A 14918-nucleotide genomic window follows, 5' to 3' on the forward strand; every position below is an offset into this window, starting at 1 on the left:
AAAGAAAATCACGTTTTATAAAATATATAAATTGATTTGCATTTCGTTGAGTGAAATAAGTATTTGATCCCCTACCAACCATTAAGAGTTCTGGCTCTCACAGACCAGTTAAGGCCAATTTATGCTGACAACCCAGTCCTCGCAGATGGCGTCTGCGAAGCCCCCTTCGCAGACGCTCTGCGCGCACCTCCCAAAAATTGTGACCACCGCAGACAGCGTCGCAGACAAGAGGGCTCTGATTGGTCCACTCTACATCTGCTGTACACGCACTTCCGCTTCCCTACTTTCCCGGTTTGGTGTGTTTTCACGACCGGCATTTTTAAAAACACGAGCGAAGATGGAGCAGTACGAAGAGCGGTTGATCGAGGAAGTGAGGAAGTACGTACATCTATACGACTCCAGTTCTAGTCATTATAAGTAACCGGAGGATAAACACTCCACTAACCACACCCACCAACTACTCCTAGCGACTTCACGCCCCCTTGCGTTGTGGCGGTGAATAACATCGCGCACGCCTATTACTCCCCACTCAACGATAAATTACAACTGTCTGCGAAAAGCTGTCTGCGAAAGCCTTGTCGCAAGAGCATGCAGAGGCCCTTAGACACTCCTAATCAACTCGTTACCTGCATTAAAGACAGCTGTCTTAAATTGACACCTGTATAAAAGACACCTGTCCACAGAATCAATCAATCAGACTCCAACCTCTCCAACATGGGCAAGACCAAAGAGCTGTCTAAGGATGTCAGGGACAAGATTGTAGAGCTGCATAAGGCTGGACTGGGCTACAAAACCATAAGCACGAAGCTGGGTGAGAAGGAGACAACTGTTGGTGCAATAGTTCGAAAATGGAAGAAATACAAAATGACCATCAATCGACCTTGATCTGAGGCCCCACGCAAGATCTCACCTTGTGGGGTATCAAGAAGGCACATGTGCAGGCCCGTCTGAAGTTTGCCAATGAACACCTGAATGATTCTGAGAGTGATTGAGAGAAGGTGCTGTGGTCAGATGAGACCAAAATTGAGCTCTTTGGCATTAACTCAACTCGCCGTGTTTGGAGGAAGAAAAATGCTGACTATGACCCGAAGAACACCATCCCCACTGTCAAGCATGGAGGTGGAAACATTATGCTTTGGTGGTGTTTCTCTGCTAAGGGCACAGGACTACTTCACCGCATCAACGGAAGAATGGACGTGGCCATGTACCGTAAAATCCTGAGTGACAACCTCCTTCCCTCTGCCAGGACACTGAAAATGGGTCGTGGATGGGTCTTCCAGCACGACAATGACCCAAAACATACAGCCAAGGCAACAAAGGAGAGGCTCAAGAAGGTGGTCATGGAGTGGCCTAGCCAGTCTCCGGACCTTAATCCCATAGAAAACCTATGGAGGGAGCTGAAGCTCCGAGTTGCGAAGCGACAGCCTCAAAACCTTAATGATCTAGAGATGATCTGCAAAGAGGAGTGGACCAAAATTCCTCCTGACATGTGCGCAAACCTGGTCATCAACTACAAGAACCGTCTGACCGCTGTGCTTGCCAACGAAGGTTTTGCCACCAAATACTAAGTCTTGTTTGCTAGAGGGTTCAAATACTTATTTCACCCAAAGAAATGCAAATCAGTTTATATATCTTTTATATGAAGTTATTTTCTGGATTTTCTTTTTGCTGTTTTGTCTCTCACAGTTAAAATAAACCTACCGTTAAAATGATAGAATGTTCATTTCTTTGTCAGTGGACGAACTTACAAAATCAGCAAGGGATCAAATAATGATTTCCTCCACTGTATGTAGCTAAAAACATCTTTATGTAAGAAAAATAATAAATCTGATAGTGTTATTGGCCCAATACTGAACTTTTCTTGAATAATAAAAATGAATGAAATCCACAGCAGGAGTAAAGGCCAATTTATGCTGACAACGCAGTCCTCGTAGATGGTGTCGCAGATGGCGTCTGCGTAGCCCCCCCCCCTTCGCAGACGCTGTGCGCGCACCTCCCAAAAATTGTGACCACCGCAGAAGCCTCGCAGACAACGTCACAGACAAGAGGGCTCTGATTGGTCCACTCTACATCCGCTGTACACGCACTTCCGCTTCCCTACTTTCCCGGTTTGTTTTGTTTTCACGACCGGCATTTTTAAAAACACGAGCGAAGATGGAGCAGCACGAAGAGCGGTTGATCGAGGAAGTGAGGAAGTACGGACATCTATACGACTCCAGTTCTAGTCATTATAAGTAACCGGAGGATAAACACTCCACTAACCACACCCACCAACTACTCCTAGCGATTTCGCGACTTCGCGCCCCCTTGCGTTGTGGCGGTGAATAACATCGCGCACGCCTATTACTCCCCGCTCAACGATAAATTACAACTGTCTGCGAAAAGCTATCTGCGAAAGCCTTGTCGCAAGAGCATGCAGATGCCCTAAGGCTACATCCACACGACAATGGCAACGAGATTTTTTTTTTTTAAATATTGCGTCCATATGCACAACGGATCAGTAAAATATCAGGTTCATATGGCAACGCAACGCTTGCTGAAAACGATGCAATACACATGCCACACCTCTACGTGCGCTGTAAGACGGTCCCATCGGAGACACCAGAACAATAGAAGGAGACGCATGCGCATAACTGCGCATGCGCACAGTGACTATCCCTGTCACTGTCACACGCACACACCTTCTCACTCCCTATCCTATGGATATAGTCCCTTTAAATCACGTGCTCGTTTTTTGAATGGAGACGTGGAAAGAGGAATGAATGGGGGTAGATGGAAGCCGGTACGCCAACATTCTGATATCATCCAGAATTCTTTAATGGTCCGGAATAAATTGAATGCTACACGTTGGTGGATTACTTTGTTCTTCTACGCCCTTTTTGAGGAATGTATTGTCGGACTTAAACCAACATCTGAAGAGGTGAGATCGCTCCTTTTTTTCCCTATTTTCGCTGGCGGGATTGACTCTGCCCTAAGGGCTATTCTCTCTCTCTCTCTCTCTTTGCACCATTACACAATAAATATTCACAGTGAAAATATTTTGTAAGCGCGTTTCATGAACCAAGTTATAGGATTTGTTGACAACTCGCATCGAGTTCGTTACACTTCTACCCGGCATGAAGCACTCACAGTCATGTGGTTGTGACGTCATCGTAAACAAATCCGTTCTACTCATCCAGACGACTTTGCAACAGCACCGTTGCCAGATTTTTCCACTCTGGAACCCGTTCTCAAAAGATTTCGCTTTGGGCACCCAAAACGCCGGTGCCGTGTGGACGCCAGGCTGAAACGATAAACAATTTTATCAGATTCACCTGAATCCGTTGCCGTGTGGACAGGGCCTAACACTACGTTCAGACTACAACCTGAAACGACCCATATCCGATTTGTTGTCTCATCTCATTATCTCTAGCCGCTTTATCCTGTTCTACAGGGTCGCAGGCAAGCTGGAGCCTATCCCAGCTGACTACGGGCGAAAGGCGGGGTACACCCTGGACAAGTCGCCAGGTCATCACAGGGCTGACACATAGACACAGACAACCATTCACACTCACATTCACACCTACGCTCAATTTAGAGTCACCAGTTAACCTAACCTGCATGTCTTTGGACTGTGGGGGAAACCGGAGCACCCGGAGGAAACCCACGCGGACATGGGGAGAACATGCAAACTCCGCACAGAAAGGCCCTCGCCGGCCACGGGGCTCGAACCCGGACCTTCTTGCTGTGAGGCGACAGCGCTAACCACTACACCACCGTGCCGCCCCCCGATTTGTTGTGAAATCCGATTTTTTTTGTTAGGCCGTTCACATTACCAATTATATGAGACTTGTATGTGATCTCCAATATGAACGGAAAACGACCCAAAAGTGTCCCGCATGCGCAAGTTGACACGTAATAAGCACACCTACGTAATATGTAAACAAAAAAAAGCGCACTCTTCAAGTTTGCAAGTAAAGCATGGAGATGAGGCGAGACCTGGCGATGTGGTTTTTGTGGCAGCGGCGGAACTCACACAATAATCTGATTAATGTGGGCAGCAGACTAATGAGACCGAAGGTGTCAAATTACTGGAAATTTCCAGAACAATCTTATAATCTTGTAATACAGGATGGTTTAAGTTATAAATCAGTTATAGAAACTGTTTTATTTAATCAGGCTAACAGATCAACATCCAGGTCCCTACCAAATCCACCATTAGCTTGATCAGTTCTATAAAAGTCTATTTAAATTCTGAAAACTGTACAAATGTTGTTGTTTTCCACCAAAGAGGCGGGATTAGCCAACGCAGAATAGTGACGTTTGTCTCTTGTTGATGACGTGTAGGTCGCATGAATGCGACCTGTCCGGTCAGACTGCAGTCGCATGTGAAAATAACGGATATGCATCGGAATTAGGACCACATATCCAAGCGGCCTGGGTCGCATGTGAAAAAAATCGGATCTGTGTCGTTCAGATTGTCAATAACAAATCGGATACAGGTCGCATATGGGAAAAAAAATCGGATATGGGTCGTTTCAGGGTGCAGTCTGAACGTAGTCTAAGTCGTCGTAACGTCACCATATGTTTTAAATCCGTTTCCATTGAACGTTCGCTGGAAACATCGCTCTGAACGAGCCGTTACTGTAGAAACCCTAAGAGATCCGAATGAGCCCTTTCTTGGGTTTCGTGTGACGTGACATCACATCCGCGTTATTAGTTATTCAAAACGTGAGCTGGTGGTCGACCAAAGCTCAGCTGACTAAGTGTTTATACGGAGAAGGTTCATTGCTTGCATGAAAGACGCCTTACGCTTGCGTTGTTCGAATTGATCAAAGCATGAAACTGATCAAAGTTTCTTCAGGGTTCCCCATGAACTAATAAAAAAGGGTGAACGAACACAGGATTTCACAAAAAGACGTCGAGAAAGGTGGCTTTCGATCCCCTCAGTGCAATCAAACGTAGTCGAGTCGAAGCGTGCTCGAGTTTCACTTGGTGAAAGGTTCGTATTTCCCTCTCAGCTCTGTCCTTAGTGTTCTCCAAGTACTTTTCTTGCTATGTGTCGTTATTTTACGGGACTTTTTTTTGAGTCCCGAAGCGCTAAAGTCCCCAGCTGTTTCTTTGTTTCGTCCTCACAAAGTCCGTATGCATGAAGGTCGCGACAAAATTCGTCCCCAGCCGTACAGTTACCGTACAATGCGCCGTGATCACTTCTTCTCCGTCTTGCTGAACTAAGATCCAGGTCTTTAAAGGGGTTTCTGATGATCTTTGTGAATGATTTCGCTGAGAGATAAGAGCCAACACAAGTGAGAATCAAGCCAACGGGCAAAAACAATCCAGGATTCATTGGGCAGCGACTTGATAGCGACGTCCTTTACCCAGCCACATACAGAAAAGCTCCAAGCCTCCGTACTCTTCTACACTTTCATCTGTTTTGCGGTGTAGAAGGTATGAGTGGCACGCTGTGTGAGCACAATCGCTATCAGGCGCGTTAAAACGTAAATAACTTTTCTAGAATTTCACCAAAACTCATTGAATTTTCAGCATTGTAAGAGAACTCCCTAAAGTATTATTCAGCAAAACCCCAGAATGATAGCACAAATCTAGAATTTTTAACAGAATTTTAGTTCTTAAAATTTAACGTAATTATGGACGTCACGCGTAACATTTACACCCGTGAAAAATCACTTTGAATGCTGTTTTGAAAGTTTTGATCAAATATTCTCTATAATAAAAAATCGCTTAAATATTATAAACACAGTCTTTTAATGTATCAAAAAATAATTTTGATAAAGCAAAGAAATTCGGAAGAAAATGTGTTTTTTCTTTTGCTTGTTGTGCGCGTCACGCTACCAAAATCTAACTAACCCCTTCACCAACAATTCCAACTTTCATGGACTTGTAGCGCGAATAAACCTTTCAAAAAAATATATAATACTTCTCACCCAGTAAATTAGAATCCTGGTGATTTATATCCTCGTAGCTTCAGTAGATCTAGAGATTTAGTCGATTTAGTAAATCCCAAACGCTGTGAAACACGCCAGCCATCTATGGTGAGAAGTGCTGCTGTAGCTGAGAAACTCTCGCTTCCAACGAACTCCGTGACCCAGACCAAAATAACACTGTCACGCTCATCACTTAAGGATGATTTACGCCAAGTTTCACGTGAAAAATACAGCGAAATAAACTTGCTAGAAGCATTTTTCAAAATCCCAAACATTATGAAACATTTCTTGTAGGGTTTCAGGTTACAAATTTCGAGAATAGAGAAACTGCGGCGCAAAAGTTTGCCACTAAACTCGCGAAAATACTCCAGCAGTGCATTATGGGTAATCATTAAAATGCTGATTTCAAAGTTAAAATGGGTAAAAACAACTCATTTATATACCGTAGATATTGTAAAAATTGTGCCTAATAGTTATTTCAGTACATAAAATCTCATCTCATCTCATCTCATCTCATTATCTGTAGCCGCTTTATCCTTCTACAGGGTCGCGGGCAAGCTGGAGCCTATCCCAGCTGACTACGGGCGAAAGGCGGGGTACACCCTGGACAAGTCGCCAGGTCATCACAGGGCTGACACATAGACACAGACAACCATTCACACTCACATTCACACCTACGGTCAATTTAGAGTCACCAGTTAACCTAACCTGCATGTCTTTGGACTGTGGGGGAAACCGGAGCACCCGGAGGAAACCCACATGGACACGGGGAGAACATGCAAACTCCGCACAGAAAGGCCCTCGCCGGCCCCGGGGCTCGAACCCGGACCTTCTTGCTGTGAGGCGACAGCGCTAACCACTACACCACCGTGCCGCCCTACATAAAATCAAAACCTGAATTTTTAATTTTTTCCCTATGTTACACCGTTGTGCATCTATAGCACGCTACTCATCATGACGTCTGCAACACCAGATAGTTCAAGATGTCGGGGAACTCGACTGAAGGGTAGTTTTTGAGATCGTATGACAAATCCTTCTTTCCCAGACTGTCGGGGTCGATTCCATTGCACATAGCGATCTTCTGAATATATCTAAAGCCAGCAGTGGCTTCTAGATTACGGGCGTACTCTGATAAGTTATCGCTAGGTGTTTGCACTACGCAGGGATGAGAGTTTTCCGCTTTTCGGCGGATTTCCGCTTTTTTTTTTTGAGTAAAAAACGACCTTTTTAGGTGGGGTTTACATTAGACCGTATCAGCGGATCATCAGATTAACGTTTTTAAAACGATTAGCGTGCACACAGCAACGCCAATACACGGATACGCTCGGCTCCGCAGGCATCCTGCGCTCCAAATCACTCCGCCCTGAACAGCGAGTGCCCTCTGGAGGGTGCGCACTCCGGCCCTGCGCAGCTCACAGAGCGCGCGAGTGAAGTGCACGAGCAGTGATTCGGGACTGAGCCGCTGTGTGTGTGATCCCAGTGCATATCACTTACCACTTGCAAGTGGAAGGATGGCAAGCCTAAAGACAATCATAACTACACAATGGGCAGTATTTGCATCAGTATTTGCAGTATTTTCATACTTTTATACTCTTTAATGAAAGGTGATACAAGGCGGAAGTCCGTGCCGTTTTTCAGCAGTCGCGTCACATGACCAACGCCAGCGAATCAGGAAGGTGGATGTCACAGTGACGTTGTCCAATGACGACGCCAGCTAGAGCTCAGCACAGCGTATCCGCGTATTCTCAATGTTTACACAGCACCGGACCAGACACGATCTGGATTGAATACGTGGACCCTGGTGGATTCCTGTTTCCCGGCGTTTCCAGGCGTTTTAATGTAAACGGACAGTGCATCCGCGAAGAAAACGAGACAGATACGGTCTAATGTAAACTTGGCCTTATATTATGCCAAGTCCGTTGAGAATTTTTTTTTAATTAATTTCGGGGGGTTGGGGTATGTTCCTTCATGCTGTTCAAACTTTATTAACTCCAATGATGTTTACGCGTTATTTGTAAGTCGCCATCTTTAATCTCGTTGAATGTGATGTAAAATTCGTGTTATCTACATTGTTATTGGTCAAAACATTGATGTCGAGACCGTAATAGCCAATCAGAACAGTTTTTACAAAGACACCCACACCCGCTTTCTTTTATCAAAACTTATACATGTTCGTGAGCTGCATATCAAAAATGCTTTCCTCTAATCGGTGTTTTTTCTCAAGATGCCGAAAACTATTGACAAGCGAGATGAAGCGAAGGTACGTGAAATTGATGCTGGTATAAAAAACAAGTTTAGCAAAGCAAGAGAGCAGAAGAGAGCCAGGTTAGAGCGTGTAAAAACACCTGGAGGCGCTGGCTAATGAAAGAAAAAAAGAAAATTTGTTTCAAAAATAACTGGGAACTGTAAATAACTTTTAACTGTAAAAAGTGTAAATAGTAGGGCTGTAACGATATGCGTATCGAAATCGCGATACGCAGAGCCACGATCCGTATCGCGATACAAGAAGGCAGAATCGCGGTACACCCTTTCAAACTTCTCCTCAGCCCAAAAACAGAGGCGCTTCCAAACTTCAATTTATGAATACTTTACTTTTTATTTAAATTACATTTTAAACTTACTTAAATTACTTTTTTTTTTTATATCTATTAGTAAGTGGTTTTTTCGCCGACCTGCGACAATCTTCTGCGAGTCACGCAACGTCCACACTCGCCACTGGCACAGCATTCATTTCTTTTAAGCGGTCGCCATTCTGGTTGCGACGCAGGGAGCGAATCTGTAAACAAGCAGCTCATTGGCTGGCTAGGTGTGCCACAAGCCAATCACAATCACTTGACCGGAAAGGCATGCAGTGTTGCCAGATTGGGTGGGTTTAGGTGCTTTTTGGCTGGTTTTGAACATATTTTGGGGTGGAAAACGTTAGCAATATCTGGCAACACTGAAGGCATGTCTGCTTGGGCGGAAGCCTTCTGCGGCAGTTACATTTTGACACGCGAGCAACGTTTCACCATAAAAATTCCGTAATTTCCATCTGTTTTCCGCGATCACAGAAAATCATTGGCCCTATGAGAGTGAGACCATTACTTATCAACCTTTATATGCTCCCACTTGGGCAAATTATCAATAAAAATTCAATTTTATATCACTGCTATGCAGATGATACCCAAATTTATTTTGCTTTATCACCTAATGATTATGCCCCCCTTGAATGTCTCTACCAGTGCATCGATCAAATCAGTAGCTGGATGTCACAAAATTTTCTTCAGCTGAACACAGATAAAACAGAAGTAATTCTATTTGGGAAAAAAGATGAAAGACTCAAGATTACCACTATTCTTGACACAAAAGGGATTAAAACTAAAGAAATGGTTAAAAATCTTGGTGTTTTCATTGACAGCGAGCTAAACTTTGACAGTCACATGAAAGCAATCACTAAAACGGCATTTTATCACCTAAAAAACATTTCCAAACTAAGAGGACTTGTGTCAAAAAATGATCTGGAAAAACTTATACATGCCTTCATCTCTAGTAGGGTTGATTACTGCAATGGCCTTTTCACAGGCCTGCCAAAAAAGACCATTAAACGACTTCAGCTGGTTCAAAATGCAGCGGCTAGGGTTCTCACACGAACAAAAAGAACAGAACACATTACTCCAATTCTAAGGTCCCTTCACTGGCTTCCAGTAAGCTACAGAATTGACTTTAAAGCATTGCTGCTGGTGTACAAATCTCTAAATGGTACAGGGCCCAATTACCTCTCTGATATGTTGCAGTGGCCTAACACAATCAGATCTACCAGATCAAAACAGAAAAATTTACTGGTAAAACCTGTTGTTAAAACAAAGTGTGGTGAAGCAGCTTTTAGCTACTATGCAGTACAGCTATGGAACCAACTGCCAGAGGACATTAAAAATGCTCCTGCTGTTGGCAGCTTCAAATCTAGGTTAAAGACCAAGCTGTTCTCAGATGCTCTCTGTTAAATAATTAATATTTTTAAATTTTTTATAATCTTTACTTTCTCTGCATGTTTTAAATTTACTTTAATTTTATTCTATTTTATTCCGCTGGTTTCTTTTTCTTTCTTTTAATTCTTTTAATTAATTGTTTTAGATTAAAAATAGGGCGGCACGGTGGTGTAGTGGTTAGCGCTGTCGCCTCACAGCAAGAAGGTCCTGGGTTCGAGCCCCGGGGCCGGCGAGGGCCTTTCTGTGCGGAGTTTGCATGTTCTCCCCGTGTCCGCGTGGGTTTCCTCCGGGTGCTCCGGTTTCCCCCACAGTCCAAAGACATGCAGGTTAGGTTAACTGGTGACTCTAAATTGACCGTAGGTGTGAATGGTTGTCTGTGTCTATGTGTCAGCCCTGTGATGACCTGGCGACTTGTCCAGGGTGTACCCCGCCTTTCGCCCGTAGTCAGCTGGGATGGGCTCCGGCTTGCCTGCGACCCTGTAGAAGGATGGAGCGGCTAGAGATAATGAGATGAGATGAGATTAAAAATAAAATTATTTTATGTAATTTTATTTCTCTATTGTTTACAGTTTTTGTTTTTGCTTCTGTAAAGCACATTGAACTGCCATTGTGTATGAAATGTGCTATATAAATAAACTTGCCTTGCCTTGCCTTGCCTTGAGACAGTGAGAGAGCCGCCCCCCCAAAAAAAAATCTTAACGGATTTACACGATTTGGAAAAATGACTTTTTCAGAACCGAAAAAAACAGAGCTTCCAGCTCAACAGTATAATTTTGAGAAATAAAACAGTCTTTGGATATACATTTGTTCATTTTTGCATACATATTACTCATTCTCTGCGGTGGTCTGAATTATTTGTTATTAAATAGTTAATGTAAGTAAGTAATTGTGAATAAGTCAAATTTACTACTTTAAAAAAAATTTAAAAAAAATCGTGGGCGTATCGAATCGTGGGTCAAAAATCGCGATACGAATCGAATCGTGAGTTGGGTGTATCGTTACAGCCCTAGTAAATAGACATTTTCCTTTTGAAGAAAACATACAAGTGAAGTGGACAATAAGATAAAGACAGTCCCCATAAAATATGCATTTATTTGATTCAATACATTGAGTATATGATAATTTGAATTATAGCTGACAGTGTTGATAACTGTATAACTTTAAAGTTTAAACAGACATTGTGAAGAAATCATATACAAGTATTGTGGACATTAGGAAAAGGTCAGTCTCCGTAAGATATGAATGTTTTTATTTAATTCAATATATCGAATATATGAAAATTTGAATTATTAATGGAACCGTAAATAACTATGAATTTTCATGGACATTTTTTAGAAAAACAAGTGATGTTGACAATGAGTAATAACCAGTCCCCATAAAATCTAGATATTATTTTGAATTAATGCAATACACATATTGTTCTATATAATAGTGTTTTTATTTCAATAAGTATTAAAATAGGCATCACGTGTTTTAATTAACTACAGCTCAGATTACAGGAAACGGGGTGTGTAAGGTCTCATTTTGAAAAAAAATTCCCGCCGCGGACCCCCCTTATCACAGAATATCTGCTTTTTTCATCAGGACCCATTCTCATCCCTGACTACGGCAGCCATTTTAGTTTGCAAGACCACCAGCTGTTTTACCAGAAATGAAATTGCGAAGAGAATTCACGTGACTGAAACCCAATCATAATCGTGAATTTGCTCAAAAATGCTGTGGTGTAAAGAATTTGGTTGAATTTTCCCACAATATCTTGCAGCTGTTTCATGATAACAGCTCGATATTTTTAGGACGTGATTTACGATACCTGACTAACATGTTATTTCGGCCTGAGAAAAGTCGACTCATCGTTGGCGTGACGTTCTTCACTTTCTTTCTCTCTCACTCGATCTCTGATCGCTCAGATCTTGTGATTGTGAGTCACCGTGCGAGTAATCATCAGTTTATACTCGCACAATATCCTGCTGATCGTGAAACCTGAGAACTTGAATTGCTGCCAAATGTTTCAGGAAGTTCATCACATCCTCTGGTGGCTCATTGTTGTTGACGGTGTGTGTGTGTTGTGGTTTTTTTTTTCTCTCTCTCTCTCGAACAGGATGAATGCAGAATATTAAGAGTAAAAGTCATCGCTGGGATCGGACTGGCGAAGAAGGATATTCTTGGCGCGAGGTGAGTTTCCTTTCCTCCCCGCACATGTGTTCCTGTCACGTGTTCCACTCAGCGTTCATCTGTTAATCCGAGGTCATGCAAATTACAACCCTGATTCCAAAAAAGTTGGGACAAAGTACAAGTTGTAAATAAAAACGGAATGCAATAATTTACAAATCTCAAAAACTGACATTGTATTCACAATAGAACATAGACAACATATCAAATGTCGAAAGTGAGACATTTTGAAATGTCATGCCAAATATTGGCTCGTTTGAAATTTCATGACAGCAACACATCTCAAAAAAGTTGGGACAGGGGCAATAAGAGGCTGGAAAAGTTAAAGGTACAAAAAAGGAACAGCTGGAGGACCAAATTGCAACTCATTAGGTCAATTGGCAATAGGTCATTAACATGACTGGGTATAAAAAGAGCATCTTGGAGTGGCAGCGGCTCTCAGAAGTAAAGATGGGAAGAGGATCACCAATCCCCCTAATTCTGCACCGACAAATAGTGGAGCAATATCAGAAAGGAGTTCGACAGTGTAAAATTGCAAAGAGTTTGAACATATCATCATCTACAGTGCATAATATCATCAAAAGATTCAGAGAATCTGGAAGAATCTCTGTGCGTAAGGGTCAAGGCCGGAAAACCATACTGGGTGCCCGTGATCTTCGGGCCCTTAGACGGCACTGCATCACATACAGGCATGCTTCTGTATTGGAAATCACAAAATGGGCTCAGGAATATTTCCAGAGAACATTATCTGTGAACACAATTCACCGTGCCACCCGCCGTTGCCAGCTAAAACTCTATAGTTCAAAGAAGAAGCCGTATCTAAACACGATCCAGAAGCGCAGACGTCTTCTCTGGGCCAAGGCTCATTTAAAATGGACTGTGGCAAAGTGGAAAACTGTTCTGTGGTCAGACGAATCAAAATTTGAAGTTCTTTATGGAAATCAGGGACGCCGTGTCATTCGGACTAAAGAGGAGAAGGACGACCCAAGTTGTTATCAGCGCTCAGTTCAGAAGCCTGCATCTCTGATGGTATGGGGTTGCATTAGTGCGTGTGGCATGGGCAGCTTACACATCTGGAAAGACACCATCAATGCTGAAAGGTATATCCAGGTTCTAGAGCAACATATGCTCCCATCCAGACGACGTCTCTTTCAGGGAAGACCTTGCATTTTCCAACATGACAATGCCAAACCACATACTGCATCAATTACAGCATCATGGCTGCGTAGAAGAAGGGTCCGGGTACTGAACTGGCCAGCCTGCAGTCCAGATCTTTCACCCATAGAAAACATTTGGCGCATCATAAAACGGAAGATACGACAAAAAAGACCTAAGACAGTTGAGCAACTAGAATCCTACATTAGACAAGAATGGGTTAACATTCCTATCCCTAAACTTGAGCAACTTGTCTCCTCAGTCCCCAGACGTTTACAGACTGTTGTAAAGAGAAAAGGGGATGTCTCACAGTGGGAAACATGGCCTTGTCCCAACTTTTTTGAGATGTGTTGTTGTCATGAAATTTAAAATCACCTAATTTTTCTCTTTAAATGATACATTTTCTCAGTTTAAACATTTGATATGTCATCTATGTTCTATTCTGAATAAAATATGGAATTTTGAAACTTCCACATCATTGCATTCCGTTTTTATTTACAATTTGTACTTTGTCCCAACTTTTTTGGAATCGGGGTTGTAGAAGAAGTGGGAACGCTTTGTTGAAGTTGAAACTGAAATGAAAACTGAAAACGGTGATTTGTAAATCATCTTTGACCCGTATTACACTCGAAACAGTACGGCAGCACGTTTTTAGACGTTTGACTTCATGATTTTTATCGCTTCATCAAAATAAACAAGTTGCGACGGGTAAAGAAGCGTTTCCCACTTTTATAACGTTCCCGTTCCTTCTCACAACACTTCAGAGATGTTTATGGACTGAAGATCCCAAGTGCTGAAGTGTTTCAGGTGTTATTTTGTCCCGTTCTTTATGCAAACAGGTCTTAAGGTGTGTAACGGTCATGACGGGGTCGTCACTGTCATATTTTTCATTTCATATGTTTCTCCACACATTCTCTATTGGGGACAGAGGGGACACGCCCCTTTCTACCACATCCACGCCTTTATAATGTGTACAGAATGTGGTTTTGCATTGCCTTGTTGAAATCTCCCTGGAAAAGATTTCGTCTTGAAGGAGGGAGGCAGCATCTCGGTGTACTTTTCTGCATTAATGCTCCATCACAGAAGTGTAAGTTATCGTCGCCAAGGGCACTGACCCAACCCCATACCATGACACACCCTGGCTTTTGGACTTGTTCCTGGTAACAGTCTGGATGGTCCTTTTCGTCTTCAGAGCACACGGCGTCCATTTCTTCCAAAAAAGACCTGGAATACTGATTGATCTGACCACAATACACGTTTCCACTGTGTGATGGTCCATCCGAGACGCCCCCGAGCCCAGAGAAGTCGACGGCGCTTCTGGACACAGTTAACACAAGGCTTCCTTTTTGTACAGTCAAGTTTTAACTGGTGTTTGTGGATGTAACTCTGTATTGTAGCTTGATAAAGGTTTTCCCTGGGCGGCGGCACGGTGGTGTCATGGTTAGCACTGTCACCTCATGGGAAGAAGGTCCTGGGTTCGAGCCTCGTGGCCGATGGGGGCCTTTCTGTATGGAGTTCACATGTTCTCCCGCTGTCTGCGTGGGTTTCCTCCGGGTGCTCCGGTTTCCCCCACAGTCCAAAGACATGTAGGTTAGGTTAACTGGTGACTCTAAATTGTCCATTGATCAAGCTTGGAGAGGGATGGGCTCCACTAAGTTTAAATGCCCTCGACACACCAGTGATTGACTGACTGTTAAAATGTCAT

At 43.1% G+C, this 14918-nt stretch overlaps 1 protein-coding gene across 2 annotated transcripts in view; it reads left to right on the plus strand.

Moving 5' to 3' along the window:
* nedd4a (NEDD4 E3 ubiquitin protein ligase a) overlaps window positions 1–14918 on the plus strand; it is a 145624-nt gene that overhangs the window by 4961 nt on the left and 125745 nt on the right. For both annotated transcript variants that reach the window (XM_060924203.1, XM_060924204.1), the window contains exon 2: window positions 11988–12061. In XM_060924203.1, coding sequence (XP_060780186.1) covers window positions 11988–12061 — 74 coding nt within the window. The remainder of the gene's footprint in view (window positions 1–11987; window positions 12062–14918) is intronic.

This window comes from Neoarius graeffei, chromosome 6 (assembly GCF_027579695.1).
Source record: "Neoarius graeffei isolate fNeoGra1 chromosome 6, fNeoGra1.pri, whole genome shotgun sequence".
NCBI classification, from domain to species: Eukaryota; Metazoa; Chordata; class Actinopteri; order Siluriformes; family Ariidae; genus Neoarius; species Neoarius graeffei.